Source organism: Telopea speciosissima, unplaced genomic scaffold (genome assembly GCF_018873765.1).
Source record: "Telopea speciosissima isolate NSW1024214 ecotype Mountain lineage unplaced genomic scaffold, Tspe_v1 Tspe_v1.0046, whole genome shotgun sequence".
In the NCBI taxonomy this organism is placed as follows: Eukaryota; Viridiplantae; Streptophyta; class Magnoliopsida; order Proteales; family Proteaceae; genus Telopea; species Telopea speciosissima.
Genome location: NW_025317382.1, coordinates 57763 through 71386, shown reverse-complemented (window position 1 = coordinate 71386; position 13624 = coordinate 57763). Strand labels below are relative to the sequence as shown.

Here is a 13624-nt window from a genome sequence, read left to right as displayed (position 1 = left end):
CATTGGATGCTCAAACAACAAAACATTGCAAGACCCCAAGTGTTTGTACCTGCACTAGACCTGCTATTGATTGTCATCCCAGTTGAATTCTTAGAGCATATAAAGAGTAACATCTTCATCATAAATAAGATAAAATTATAATTTGCACAGTTCTATGGCAAAAAAAGTTATACATTAGCCTATACCCCCAAAAAAATTATAAATAAGTCAGCTCATGTGTAGGTTTTGGCTCTTCTAATTGCCAAACCAATGTAAGTTGATGTCTTTGGGAACTGTAATGTTCTTCAGCCTAGACAGTTTGAGAGATTCTCAAAGATTTTGTACAGCCAAGCCAATGTAAGTTGATGTCTTTAGTACCTTCGTCACAGATCACATTCCCTAGATGCACTAGGTTCATGGCTGAACCCGGAAATTGTCTCGGTTCTGAACATCCTTTCATGTTGAGCTTTTTTAGACTGCGTAACTCACGAATCCATTCTGGCAGCTCCATGTCCATGCAGTCAGATATATCAAGAATCCTTACCTTCGGGAGTTTTCTTAGTGAGTCGGGTAACTTAGACAATTCTGTACATGCATTCAGCCTTAGCACCTCTAAGTCTCTGATACATCCAATTCTCTCTGGTAGTGCAGATAATTTATGACAATTGGTAATGCTAAGGATCGTTAGGTGGGTAAGATCACAGATTCCTTGAGGCAATTCCACAAGATCATTGCAATAGTCAATGTTAATCTCAACAAGATTTGGCAACATAAAGGGGAAATTGAAGGTGCAGCTACTCAAGGCTTGGGCAACCTCACACATGAAAAATGATATCTTCTGCAAGTTTTTCAATGGCATTGCAATTTCACTGAGGGAAGGGACCATAACCTTTTCCAACCTCACTCTCTTTAAATGGGAGAAATAGCCAGGTGTTGTCAAACAATTCAATTGGGTATAATGATGCCCATGATTTACGATAATTAGAACCTTCAGCTTCTCCATTTTGTCCATGAATGGTGGTAAAGTATACTTGGTCGCAATGAAATCCAGGATTAAAACCTCAGCTTCAGGAAGATGCATGTTGCACCAGTTAGACAAGAAATTTTCACCTGCAAACAGTTAGCCAGAAATCATATCAAAGAAAGAAAATAAAGTAAAGCAGCTTTTGGGTGTACAAGAATGCAGGTGAAGAAACCTGTGTGGATAGAGACGAGGCGTGCTTTGTACTCTTGTTCACTCCAACTCTTGGGAAGGCTGTCTTCTCTTCTTTCCATGATTAATCTTGTACCCTGCCGCCGGCTTCGGTAGATAGCTAAATCTCTGAGAAGATCATGCTGGGTAACAAATAGCTTATTCATGTTACCATCAATCTCCCCTGCTTCTCCCCTGATTTACAAGGAAAATTCTTCTGCTTAGAAGGAGATTTCAGAATTGGACACAAAGCGCAAGAATGTAGTTGCGAAACATTGAGAATAAAATGGTTCACATAATTGTTCTTTTGTTGAGATTCAGAATAGAATACACAGCTTAGCAAAAATAAAGTCTGGGCTGGTACAAAATTCAGAAGCTGTTTTCAGATCAGCAAGTGCATTGGGAGTAGTATCCTTTTCTAATAGCATTTGATAAGTTATAATTTCAATGCCAAGGTTATTTTTGGGAACTCACTAGCGAGAAACCTGTGCAGTGCACAATAGATTGAATAATAAAAAACCAGTGGGGTAAAATCAATTGTGTGTGTGTGTGTGTGTGAGAGAGAGAGAGAGAGCATAAAGAAAATCAGATAAAATTTAATAGCAATTGAAGTTCAGAATATTCTATTATACAAAAAAACAAGCTTTAACATCATAAAAATGAGAACAATAGTCCTCCCAAGTAAAACATGAAATACCTAATTTTTTTTCCAAGAATGTATTCAAGTTCTGGCATCCATGATTGCTAAGTTAGCCTATTTTTAAAGGGTGTGTAACAGATTTTGTAACCATACAAGTTTACCCTTTATATCATTCATGTTCAATTTCTTTGACACTTTTTGATGTGTTTGACTGTCATGCTCAATTCCTTGTGATAACTATGAGTTAATGATATTGATACTATAAATTTTTATATAAACCTGATATAGGAAGTGCCATAGGCCCATAGAGGGGGGAAAAAGAAAGAAACTGACGATCTGTGAGAGAGAGAGAGAGAAGCATACCTTGTGATTTCAAACATATTAACAAGAGTGCGAGTGGAAAGTTCATGGAGGTTGAGATAAGCAGCAACTTCATCTATTCCATAGAGCTCAGCCCACATATCTATGAGAGATGAAGCAGGGATACTTTGGTCTTCGGGAAAGGCACCCAAGTCCATAAAACATTCTTGAACATTCTTGTTCAAGAAATCTAGGCTGGATCCAAGACAATCCAGCAAATCACTGTGGGACTCAATAATGGAACAACTTGACAACATCCTCTCAGTGTTTTGCCAAAATTTGGCAGGCTTCTGATGTAATGAGCGGCCAATCACCTTAAGAGCCAGTGGGTGTCCCTTGCAACTACTCACTATCTGCAGTTAAACAATTTCCAGTAAAATGAGTGATAGTACAATTATAGTTTGGACGAAGAAGAGAAGAATCATATCATATAACATTATAACCATCCCCCTATGGCATGTCTACTTATTAACCTCATCCACATGAAGGAATGCATGCATGATATGTGTAGATACGTATAAACAAAGTACCTTATCTAAAAGATGTCTGTCAGGCTCTTTATAATTCCAATTCCCATTCCCATTTTGAGGGAATGCCGAGAGGCGAAAGAGTGCCATGGCATCTGGTTCACTCAGCACTCTCAAAGGATATGTACAATTAAATGATGAAAATTGAGTTCTTGACGTAACCAGGATCTTGTATCCTTTTACCACGACGTCAAACTTTTGAACTACCAAGTCATCCCAAACATCATCTAGAACCAATAATGTGGTATTTGGTTCTCTCTCTAGAAGGATTCGCAGCTGCCTGACTGCATCATCATCATCTAGAAATGTTGGTCCTTGATTCTTCATCTGTTGAAACAATCTCTTCACTATCTCCTTCAAGTTAGGTGAGCTTGAAACATTAAGAAAGAATATGTTCTTAAAAGTATCTGTCCAGCCATCCATTAGAAAGTTGCCATTAGCAGAGAGACAATTTTTGTATGCAAAAGGAAGAGCATATAGCATATAATCAAAAGCCCATACACCGTGAGTAACAAAAACATATGAGATTTATGAGACAAAGTACACAATTTGACAAAGATAGTGAGGTTTCCAAATACACTTAAAGGAATTTGAACACAGAATCATGCTCCCTGTAGTTGAGCTTCAGAGTCAAATAGATGCGCTCCCAATCAGAAGAATGAGAGATATTTCATTCTTGTGTAAAGGGATGAACCCATACGATAGAATACTTAAAAATATTTTATAAGGCTGGTGGGTTGCTTTCAGTGAATGAGTTAAATGCACATTAAAGCTTCTACGTAATTGTGACATGAATATTGCAATTGAACTTTATTAAGTTACTAATCACATGATTCACCTAAAATGCTGTAAAAGTTTGTGTAATTACTTGACAAGGATTCATGAGGAAAACAGAGAAGGAAGAAGAAAATACCTCCAATGCTAATTGGTGAAATTTAGCTTGGCTCATAAAAAACGAACTTAAATCTCATGGTTTTAACATGAATGAAACCATTAAAAAAGCTTGGAGAGGTGTGATAACTTCTCGGGAAAAATTGGTTATTCAAGTCAAAATCTATAAACAATTGAGGACCAGATTGGTTCATGGAATATGGAAAGTTTAGATTAGTATTAACATATAATGCAATACAAGTTAGGCTTATGTTATAATTATAAGCAGAGCTTCTATTATTTGAATAAGTTATAACAGAATGGTTATTGAAATTGTAAATCATTTCACTTGCTAGAGGTCTGACACATGTCAGAGATTTAAAGATGTGGTGAGAGGTTCATTTGGATGACAAGAAGGTGCATTAGAAACTAGAAGTATTGAATGAAGACCAAGTGCAAGGGATTTCAATACTTTCGGATAGCAAGGGAATCACAAAATTTCATACATTGACAAAAGAAAACTTACAAAAGTTTGTGCAAGTTTCAGCAATTTATAAAGAAATGAATTAGATGTTACACACTTTTATAAACCAAACAGGAGACCAAACCATTTCTGGTAAAATCCAGTTTTCATTAAGAATGAAAATGAAAATTAAAACTGGCCTATTCGAATTGTTTGCAGCAGAACCATAAAAACCTGCCAATTAGATGCAATTTTTGTGGACCAAATGTGGCAACCCAATAGGGGGACTGAATTAGAAAAGATATAAACAATGAAACTGAATTCGAGTGGTGAAAGACTTGTGACTAAAAAGGCCAATGGGGAAGACTAAAAGATATTTAGGTGATTTAACCAAACCCGGTGCTTACATCCACCACCAAAGACACCCTTGTCTTTAAATTTCCACTGAAGATTGTCTTCCTGCTGACAACAAACCTTACAAAACTCTTACAATTTCCTTCTAGGAGGCAATCACACCTCTCACGTTGTGCAGAATTCTATCCCCTACAACCAAACTCTCAATAAGAGTTTGAGTTTTAAACTCAATTACAATCTCTCTCTATAGCCTGATAAACAAATGAAGAACATACAAACCCTCTTTGTACGGTGGCTATTCAAATGAAGTTCTAATTAGGTTCACTCTATCTATAAGCCCAAGATATGATTAAACTCAGTTAATGCATAGTAAATTACTCTCTCACATAGTTGTCAAAGCATCGCCTAGGCATCCAGGCACCCTTTGTTGGAAGGGCGCCTTGATGATTTTGCCTTGTTTTCCCCCTCCTCCAATGCCTAGGGTCGCACCGTGACAACTATGCTCTCTTGGATCACTTGAGAAGAGCAATAAGACCCCCTAATTATATAGCAATTCATAACAGCCAGAAATATAGCCATTTTTTGATTGTTGGACCAGTAGCAGTAATAGAACTTGAATCAGTAGCTGGACATAAGGAAGATAGAAGAGAAGAAGAAGAGAAGATAGAAGTCAAAGAGAAGAAGAAGAAGAAGAAAAAGAGGAGAAGATAGAAGTCAAAGAAGAAGAAGAAGAAGAAGAAGAAGAAGAAGAAGAAGAGAAGATAGAAGTCAAAGAGAAGAAGAAGAGAAGATTAGGGAATGGAGAGAACACTGCCCACAGTTTGCGTGAGAAGCAGAATTCCTCAAACCGTGGGTGAGGTGTTTATTTATATTGATATACAAGCAAATAATTACAATCAAGGACTAGGTCCACAACTAAAGACTACGACTTAAGTGTACTTTACACTTAAGGATAGAAATAAGAAAGAACATTATAATTATATTAAAATAGAACCGACACAACTTTAACACTACCCTTCAAGTTGGAGGCCTGGAGCATAGATATCACCCATGCCAGATTGGAACAACTTGGGAGAAATTCATTTCGAAATAAGGCCTTGATAAACAAGTCCCCAAGTTGATGATCACTAGAACTGACAAATGGTGTGGAAATCAATTTCATCATTACTGCATCCCAAATAAAATTATAGTCTACTTCAATATGTTTAGTCCTCTCATAAGAGATTGGATATAGCTTCTTTGGTTATCACAGAACATGTCCATAAGTGTGCTGATCAGGAAACCAAACTCCTGAACAAAGGATTTAATCCACATTAACTCAGTTGTAGTGTGAATCATAGCTCTATACTCAGCTTCAGCACTAGACCAGACTATTGTAGTTTGCTTTTTACTCCTCCAAGTAACAAGATTAACCTCGACAAAGGTACAGTAGCCTATAATAGATCTCCGATCACTATCAGCACCAACCCAATCAACATTAGACTAATTAACAATAACGGTATAACCATTACGGCGAAGAATAAGACCTTTCCTTGGAGCACCCTTAGGATATCTCAGTATACGGCATGCTGCTTCCCAATGGGCCTACATAGGTGTCTCCATAAACTAACTAATCCCACTAACAACAAAAGGTATATCAAGTCGGGCAACAGTAAAATCTATAAGTTCACCGACTAACCTTTAGAGTCGGCCATAATGCTATAGAAAACAGAATTCTTTCACAAAGAATACATCACATGTAACCAGCCATAAGAAGCACGACCAATACTAACAACCAACAAGAAGTAACCATAACCACAAGCACGAGTTATGGGTACTCTAAAGTCTAAAACTTCATAGTTGCTGGTTCTGCTCTAGCCTAGTTCACCCGGTCCAGTCTAATTCATTCATTTTTAAAGAATTTTTCCATCCCAATCTCTTCCCTTTCCCGCTTTGACAAACTCTAGAGAAATGAACCTTGTAGGGATGCAATCGGGCCAGGTTTTCTGAAAACCAAACCCAGCTCGGGGTTTCCCAAGGCTCAGCCCAAGCCCAGCCCGGCCCGGCCCAGCCCAAGTTTAGGCTAGGATAACTCAACCCGAGCCTAGTCCAATCCGGCTCAAGGTGGGCCAAGCTTAGCCCTTTCTTGTCATTTTCATGTTATTTTTTAGACAGAAAAATAGAAAAAATATCAACCTGATTTAATAGGCAGGGATCGCGAGATGGGGCGCTGCACCATTCTTATACAAGGGTTGCTCACATGTTGAAGAGGAGTGTGAGTGTAAAGGAGAGAATATGAGATACTGGCATATGTCTATCATTCCTTATGTTTAATATATTAAATTAATGATGTATATTAAATGTAAATCATGATACTTGAGGTGGCCAAGCTTGGCCCTTTCTTGTCATTTTCATGTTATTTTTCACACAAAAAATAGAAAAAATTAAACCTAAATATGTATTTGTTAAATGGTAGGAGATGGGCGTGCTACCGGTCTAGGATGAAATCTCCCACGGTAAGCCAATGTGAGCATGGGAAGGGGGCATCACACGGTTCTTATACACATATCTGAGAAGGGAGAGAGTGTCAGGGAGGAGAGAGTGTGTGAGGGTGCATAGTACATGTCCATCATTTCCCATGTTTAGTATATTAAATCAATGATGTCTATTAATGTAAATTAAGTTACTTAGAGTGCGTTTGGTAACGTTCAGAACAGCGTTCTGAACAGTTCTTTTGTTCAAAAAGAACAAAAAACATGAAAAAGTGTTTGGTTTTGCGGTTCGTTTTTCGTTCTTTTAGAACGAACCGGAGGTCTTGAGCACCAAAAGAACGTTCTTTGCAGACCGTCTTGGAGACGGTCTGTAAAGAACAAGAACGAAAAGTTGTCGCGATCAATCGTCAAAACCCGTGATTTTGGGTTAGAAGGCAAAAGCTTGCGATAGATCTGGGGAAGAGAAGGGAAGAGAAGGGAAGAGAAGTAGCAGGCAAAGAAGGTAAACCAGGTCGATCTCATCTCTCTCTCTCTCCTTCTCTCTCTGTCTCTCTACCTCTCACTCTCTCTGTCTTGCTCTCTCTCTCTCTCTCTCTCTCACTCTCTGTCTAGCTCTCTCTGTCTCGCTCTCTCCCTCACTCTCTCTGTCTCTGTCTCTCTCTCTGTCTCGCTGTCTCTGTCCCTCTCTCTCTCTCTGTCTCTCTCTCTCTGCAGTCTCTACAACTCTTTATCGCAATCTCTGCAACTCTCTCTCTCTCTCTCTCTCTTTCTCTTGTCCCAGTTCTTCTGTTTCTTTGATTTGTTTGTTTCCTCTTCTATTTCATCTTTCTCTTGATCCTGGGTGATGAAGCCTGATGGGGAATCTAGTTTTGGAGGGAAATTTGCTCGCAAGGGTTCTTCATATGGGTTGCATCAATCTCTAGATGGTTTTTTAGGGGATCAAAGAAGGAGTCCAGTTTCCGTAAGGGACGCCATGAGTTGCATAGGACTGCTACTGAGTCGAAAAAAAAAGAAGATCATCATTCGCATCGGAAGTCTCAGGCTCATCGACATTCTCCTTTCAGAGGTAAATATTATAGCTGTGGTGATCGTGTTTCTCTTTCACAGTCTGATTTCTCACTTTCTACTGCAACCCCCCCTTTCTACTGCAAATTAGATTTTATTTAATTTGAAGCGGAAGTTATGCTCATCTGCAAGGTTCTCAAGTGAAAAAGTCACTGTGATATCTGCTACTATAAAGTTTTAATGTTATTTTGCATTTTCTGAAAGAGTATGGACATTAGGGTTTGCCCAAGCATATTTGATTTTTACGATTGTCTCTGTTTTAGGTATACATTTGTTCAATATGTTTGGTCTTTGCTCTATCTCTCCTATGGATGTTCATATGACCACCCAATGCTTGGGCTATGTTAATAAATCAATCAAAAGGCAGAGGCTAGATTCTAACCAAGAGATACCAAGAAAAAGCAAAGAAGTTAAAAAACAAACATAGATGATGATCAGGAACACTGAGGTTGATTGGGGGTTTCATTGAGGTTTATTGAAATTTTGAATTGAAAACAGTGAACAAGGCAGTAATATTGATTGTAGCTATTAATGTGTTTTAAAAACCACATTGTATCATGCAAAATATAGGGTATAAAAAAGTGAAATTTATTCCTTTGAATTGTACTATTCTAATAAAAGTTCTGAAGATTTTAAAGGAGAGAGATCTTTCCTCAGTCTCTGTTTATAAGCTTTGACTATGAGACTTGTTTTTCTGGGACATGAAAGCTTAGCTGACATCAAGCATTTGTGTACCTATTATGCCCATTGGTCTCTAGCCATGAAAGCTTAGCAGACTTGTTGTTCTATCTTTGTATAAAAGATTGGTTGGGTGTGACTTGCGAGGCCAAAAGGTAAAAAGCAGGGCCATAGAGGGTTCCTCAAGCACTTCTATTTGAAAGAGAATATAAATAAAGAACAACCATACTATACTCTGTTGTTTTCATGTATTCATGTTTTAAAATTTCATTGCTACTTAATAAAGGCCTCTGAGAAGTATCAAATATCAATCCCTCCCCTGTTAAGTGTGAATCAGAGAGAGAGAATGAATGATGCATTGGTGTGTATCAGCAGTGAGGGATATGATGAAGAAGATCTGTTCTGAGTTGCGAGCCAAGGGAGGAGGAATGATGTATTTCTGTTTTAGACCTTTGCCCGTTGCATTCCTCATGTAGAGATTCATGCTACTTAATTTTTTTGTTATATTTCTCTTTGGTTCTCTATTTGATGGGTCTTTAGCTCAAATTGGTAGAGCACTTGGCACATGAGCATGTTCCAAGGGGATGGTGGTTCGAATCCACCAAGGCCCTTTTATTCAACTGTTCATAGCATAGTCAATTATGACACTAATCCACACAAGAACCCAATTTTAATGGCATCTTTCAAATTTGAAATATTTTTATACTTACTTAGGTTATGTTAATGAGATATTTTAATTTTATGCTAAGGTTGGTAAGAGAAAGGTTTTTACAAGTATTTTTTTTGGTATAATTGACTAAGAATGGCATTATTGTAATTAATATCAAATAAGGAAGAATAGATTTTACCAAACACCATTTTCGTTCGGAACAGCGTTCTTGAGAATGTTACCAAACGGTCATTTTCGGTCTCAGAATGCCGTTCTATACCAAGAACGTAAAAGAACGTTTCTAGTCAAGAACGGACGTTCTTTGTTCAGACCGTTACCAAACGCAGCCTTAATCTGTAGCCCTTATATTGCATACATCTACATATATACATACATACATATAAATATAATACATAGTTCTACATACACAAATATAAATATATAGCAGGGCCGGGTTGCACTCAAACCAATTTCTCAGCCCATGCCCAGCCCAACCCAACTCCGACCTGAAAATTCCAACCTTAGCCCAGCCCATGGGCTAGAAAGCCCTCCAGGCCCCTTCGGCAAAACTTGAACTCCCACTCTGTTTACATTCGTTTCATTAATGTTTTTCACTGCAGTTTGCCCCGCCCATTTCTCCAGTCCCACTAACAAGGGGGTGCAATGACCACCCTACCCCTGCCTGAACACTCTGCCCGGGTGGGATCCGCCCTCCCTTCCTTATTAGAGGGACTGGAGAACTGGACATGGCAAGGAGCTGGAGGAGATAATTTTTCCGAATATCTGCTTTATTTCTTGGGCAGGTCCATTTCCCCAAGTTACTCTAACAGAGGATTTAAAATGACCATCCTACCCCTGTCCGAACACACTACCTGTGTGGGATCCACTCTCCTCTATTAGAGGAACTTGGGGAAATGGAACAGATACAAATACGAAACGATCAGCTAAACAAGAGAAGGGTTTGAGGAGGAAAGGAAACAAGTAGTAAGTGCTTTGAGCAGCTTAAGAATTTCATACCTTTCACATCTTGATCTCGGCAAAGCTTGGCAGCTAACGTAGTCTTCCCAGAACCACCAGGGGCACACACCCCAAGAACTCTCACATCTTCTCTAAACAACAACATTTTCTTCAATTCCATCAGAGGCAAATCCAATCCAAAAGTAATTTCAGGAACAGGAGCAGCACATGAAAACTCCGATCCCGAGCCCGCCAAACTCATCATTTTCGATTCTCTTGCTCTCCCCTCAGCCAGGATCGTTTGAGCGATGACCCAGGTATCCGCAGGAACTGGCATCTGAAAGATCTCAAGCAAATCCTGTTCTAATTTGAGGATTTTCTTCGAATACGACCGCTTGCTGAAGCAGTTCCATATTGAGACATTAGAACACTTACTCATAAGATCTTTCCCTTTCTCCAATTCTGCTTTCATTTTCTGAATAAGCCCTCTTGGTCGATCTTTGATCTCTTCATTTAAACGATCTACTTCTTCGATCAGAGGAATGAGGCTTTCGAGTGTGGATTGGAGCTTCTTAAGATATTTTCTGAAATGGAAGACTTTAACAGTGGTATCCTTAATCAAATTCAGTAATTCCTGTGCTAATGGACCCAAAACAATTCCTCCAACAAATTGCAAAGCCATGTTCAATTCCCAAGACGAAAACCCCCTAAACCCTACCCTAAAAAGTTGGGATTTTGATTCAATTGAAGGTTCAGAGTTGCAGAGAAGTTCTTACGAAGATATATATATATACATATCACTAGTGAAGTGATTCTTAATTACGAAGATACATATATTCTTAAGTTGAGTAACAAAATCGTTTTCGAGAACCTTCCCAACTGGTAAATTCTTGTGTTGTCGTAAGAATTTTTAATTGCTGCTTTGCATAGACTTTCTATTGACTGAAACTTACCCAGAGGAAGCTTCTCCAGACCTTCCATGACTGCAAAGCCAATGTGACGAAGTTTGGTGAGGACAGCATTTTCACAACATCCCACGTCAGTCCAGGCCAAATGCAACTTGGATCCTCTACCCGGTAGGACCGTGCTACCTAGACATGGCGAGGCGTGCAATAACTGCCCTTATCCCTGCCCGAATTCCTTGTCCAAGTGGGGATAAGACGATCATTGCGCGCCTCACCATATCTGGGCAGCACGGTCTTGCCGGGTAGCTCGATATTAGGGGATCTAAACTTGGCTAAATGGTCCTTAATTCCTTCAAGATGTTAATTAAATCCAAAAGAGTTTTTTTTTTTTTTTTTTTTGGGGGGGGGGGGAGGACAATAGAAAGAGTATTTTTGAGGAGTATGTTTTTATCAAAATTTTTTTTTTGAGTAGTACGTTTATTTTAACATATTTATTGTATACAAAATATACATAAAAAAAAATGTGACTTGTCTTGAACGAGTTTGACAAGGTCGAATCATCAGGTTTTTTTGCAAGACAAATCAAGTTAGAAGATCTGGTTTTTCAATTATGACCTAAACTCCTTTGACAAACACTTTTTTGTTATCTGAAGGTGAAGAAGCTAGCAAAGAAAATGGAAATGCCATGCTAGTAAACTCCGGCTTTCTTCCCATGCTTGGGTGAGCAGGCAAACTTGCTAGGCTTTGGCCCTGCTAACATTGTTTCCTAATCATTTCTAACTAGTTATTTGGTTTGCTTTAATTCGGATTCCAAAATATACATGATCCTAATGGTTTAATTAATAGATCCAATTGGTGAATTGTAATCAATCGATTCTGGTCTAAGACTGACATTGAGACCCTCACAAAATAGGATTGAGCTTCTCTCCTACGAGCAAGCAATCCACCTAGTGAGTGTCCAGTGAGGCATCCAACAATTGGGCTGCTGGGCGCGTGTCCAGATGTGTGCCTACATGGGCCCAACGTGCATCCCAACGCACGCCCAGCAGCCCAGCCGTTGGATGTCTCACTCCAACATTCTCAAACACCAATGCTCAAGGATCTTCCACTGGCTGATGATAACGTAAGTGTTTCTCTTTCCTCTAATTTATGACTTTTAGGATTTAGGGTTTAGTGTCCATCATGTTGGAATAGTTTTCTAATATCCATTTTATGAATATAAATTCCCTAATAAATACTGGGCCCTTGAAAGATAGATCTCATCTCTTGAGCTGTTACTTGTCTTATGTAAGCGTGTGGTAACTGTGGTGCGTGTCTTTCTAGGAAGCTTCAAATGGGTTTTCTCCAAAGCAAAATCGCGTAATATTAGTGTGTCAATTTGGTTGAGAATCCGGATGCGTGTCTTTCTAGGAAGCTTCAAATGGGTTTTCTGTGGATCTTTATCGCCCCAGTATTGGGGGGTCCTGTGCGCATCGTGCGACTGGGCACCGCCCATATGTGTATGGTGGGGCCCACTGTGCACACATGGGCTGTGCCCAGCCGCACGATGTGCACTGGACCGCCCCAAGTACTGGGGGCGATAATTTTCCCGCGTAATATTAGTGTGTCAATTTGGTTGAGAATCCGAATCAGCTACCCACATGGGATGGAAGGGGATTGATCTGATCCCTCCATGGGACATGGGATCCACACCCTAGAGGCAGATCTGAACTCTGAGGTCGATGTGTCATAATAAAAGATGTTTCTGTATTATTATCGTGCACCTGCTGTGTATCATTTTCCTTTTCTATTCTTTATTCTTTCTTTAATTTGTTGTTCTCACTTCGATCAGTCACACTACTCTTCCCGGAAGAATCAGCGTTTCTTTTTGAGATTAGATCAAATCAGGTTCTTGTATGAAAATCATTCTCGTACTCAGCAAATCGTACAGAAGTAATCCAATTTGGAATTAGACTTGTAAACGGATTGGATTCAGCTTGGTTACGAATTAAATGTGATCGGATCCAGATATTCTCTGGCTGAATACGGATAACTCTAAGTAGATTTGGATGTGGATCGAATTCATAATATGGAAAACAAAACTAAGAGAAATTATAGAATGGTAAACTAACATATTCTCTTACATGTTAATGTTTAAAAAAACATATAACATTTCTAAGGAAACAAAAAATTTTAAAAATTTAGGCACCAAAGTACCCTATTTCCCTAGAATGCAAATATGCATAAAATAATGCAAATAATGTAAAAAGGAAATATTAAAAAAGTAAAAATATGAGAATTATATTTAACGTGTAGAAACCTAACAATCTTATTGATTTAGGATCAAAAGGATGTAAAAACCAATATAAAATGATGAATGCAAAATAAGATGAAAACACATAATATACAATCATACAAAAAGAAAATTTTGAAATAAATATTAAATTTTAACAGAAAAAAAAATAAAAAATTGGGATTAAATGTAGGTGAACTAGATAATAACATAAAAATCCCCATGACAAACCCTTAAATATT

General features: G+C 38.5%; 1 protein-coding gene across 1 annotated transcript; it reads right to left on the bottom strand.

The window, feature by feature from the left end:
• Positions 1 to 289: 289 nt before the first annotated feature.
• LOC122647431 (putative disease resistance protein At5g47280) lies at positions 290 to 10887 on the bottom strand. Its single transcript, XM_043840822.1, has 5 exons — positions 10266 to 10887; positions 2702 to 3105; positions 2175 to 2524; positions 1176 to 1366; positions 290 to 1089 (listed from the first exon to the last, which is right to left on the bottom strand). Exons 1-5 carry the CDS (start codon positions 10885 to 10887, stop codon positions 290 to 292), a joined length of 2367 nt encoding a protein of 788 aa, XP_043696757.1.
• Positions 10888 to 13624: the final 2737 nt, after the last annotated feature.

Excerpts from the sequence above, each read along its gene's own strand:
- LOC122647431 (XM_043840822.1), bottom strand. The coding sequence starts at position 10,887 with ATGGCTTTGCAATTTGTTGGAGGAATTGTTTTGGGTCCATTAGCACAG. Across the intron at positions 3,106-10,265 it reads CCGAGATCAAGATGTGAAAG|ATACTTTTAAGAACATATTC; the intron begins GTATGAAATTCT and ends ATGGCTGGACAG. Across the intron at positions 1,367-2,174 it reads AATATGTTTGAAATCACAAG|GGGAGAAGCAGGGGAGATTG; the intron begins GTATGCTTCTCT and ends CTTGTAAATCAG.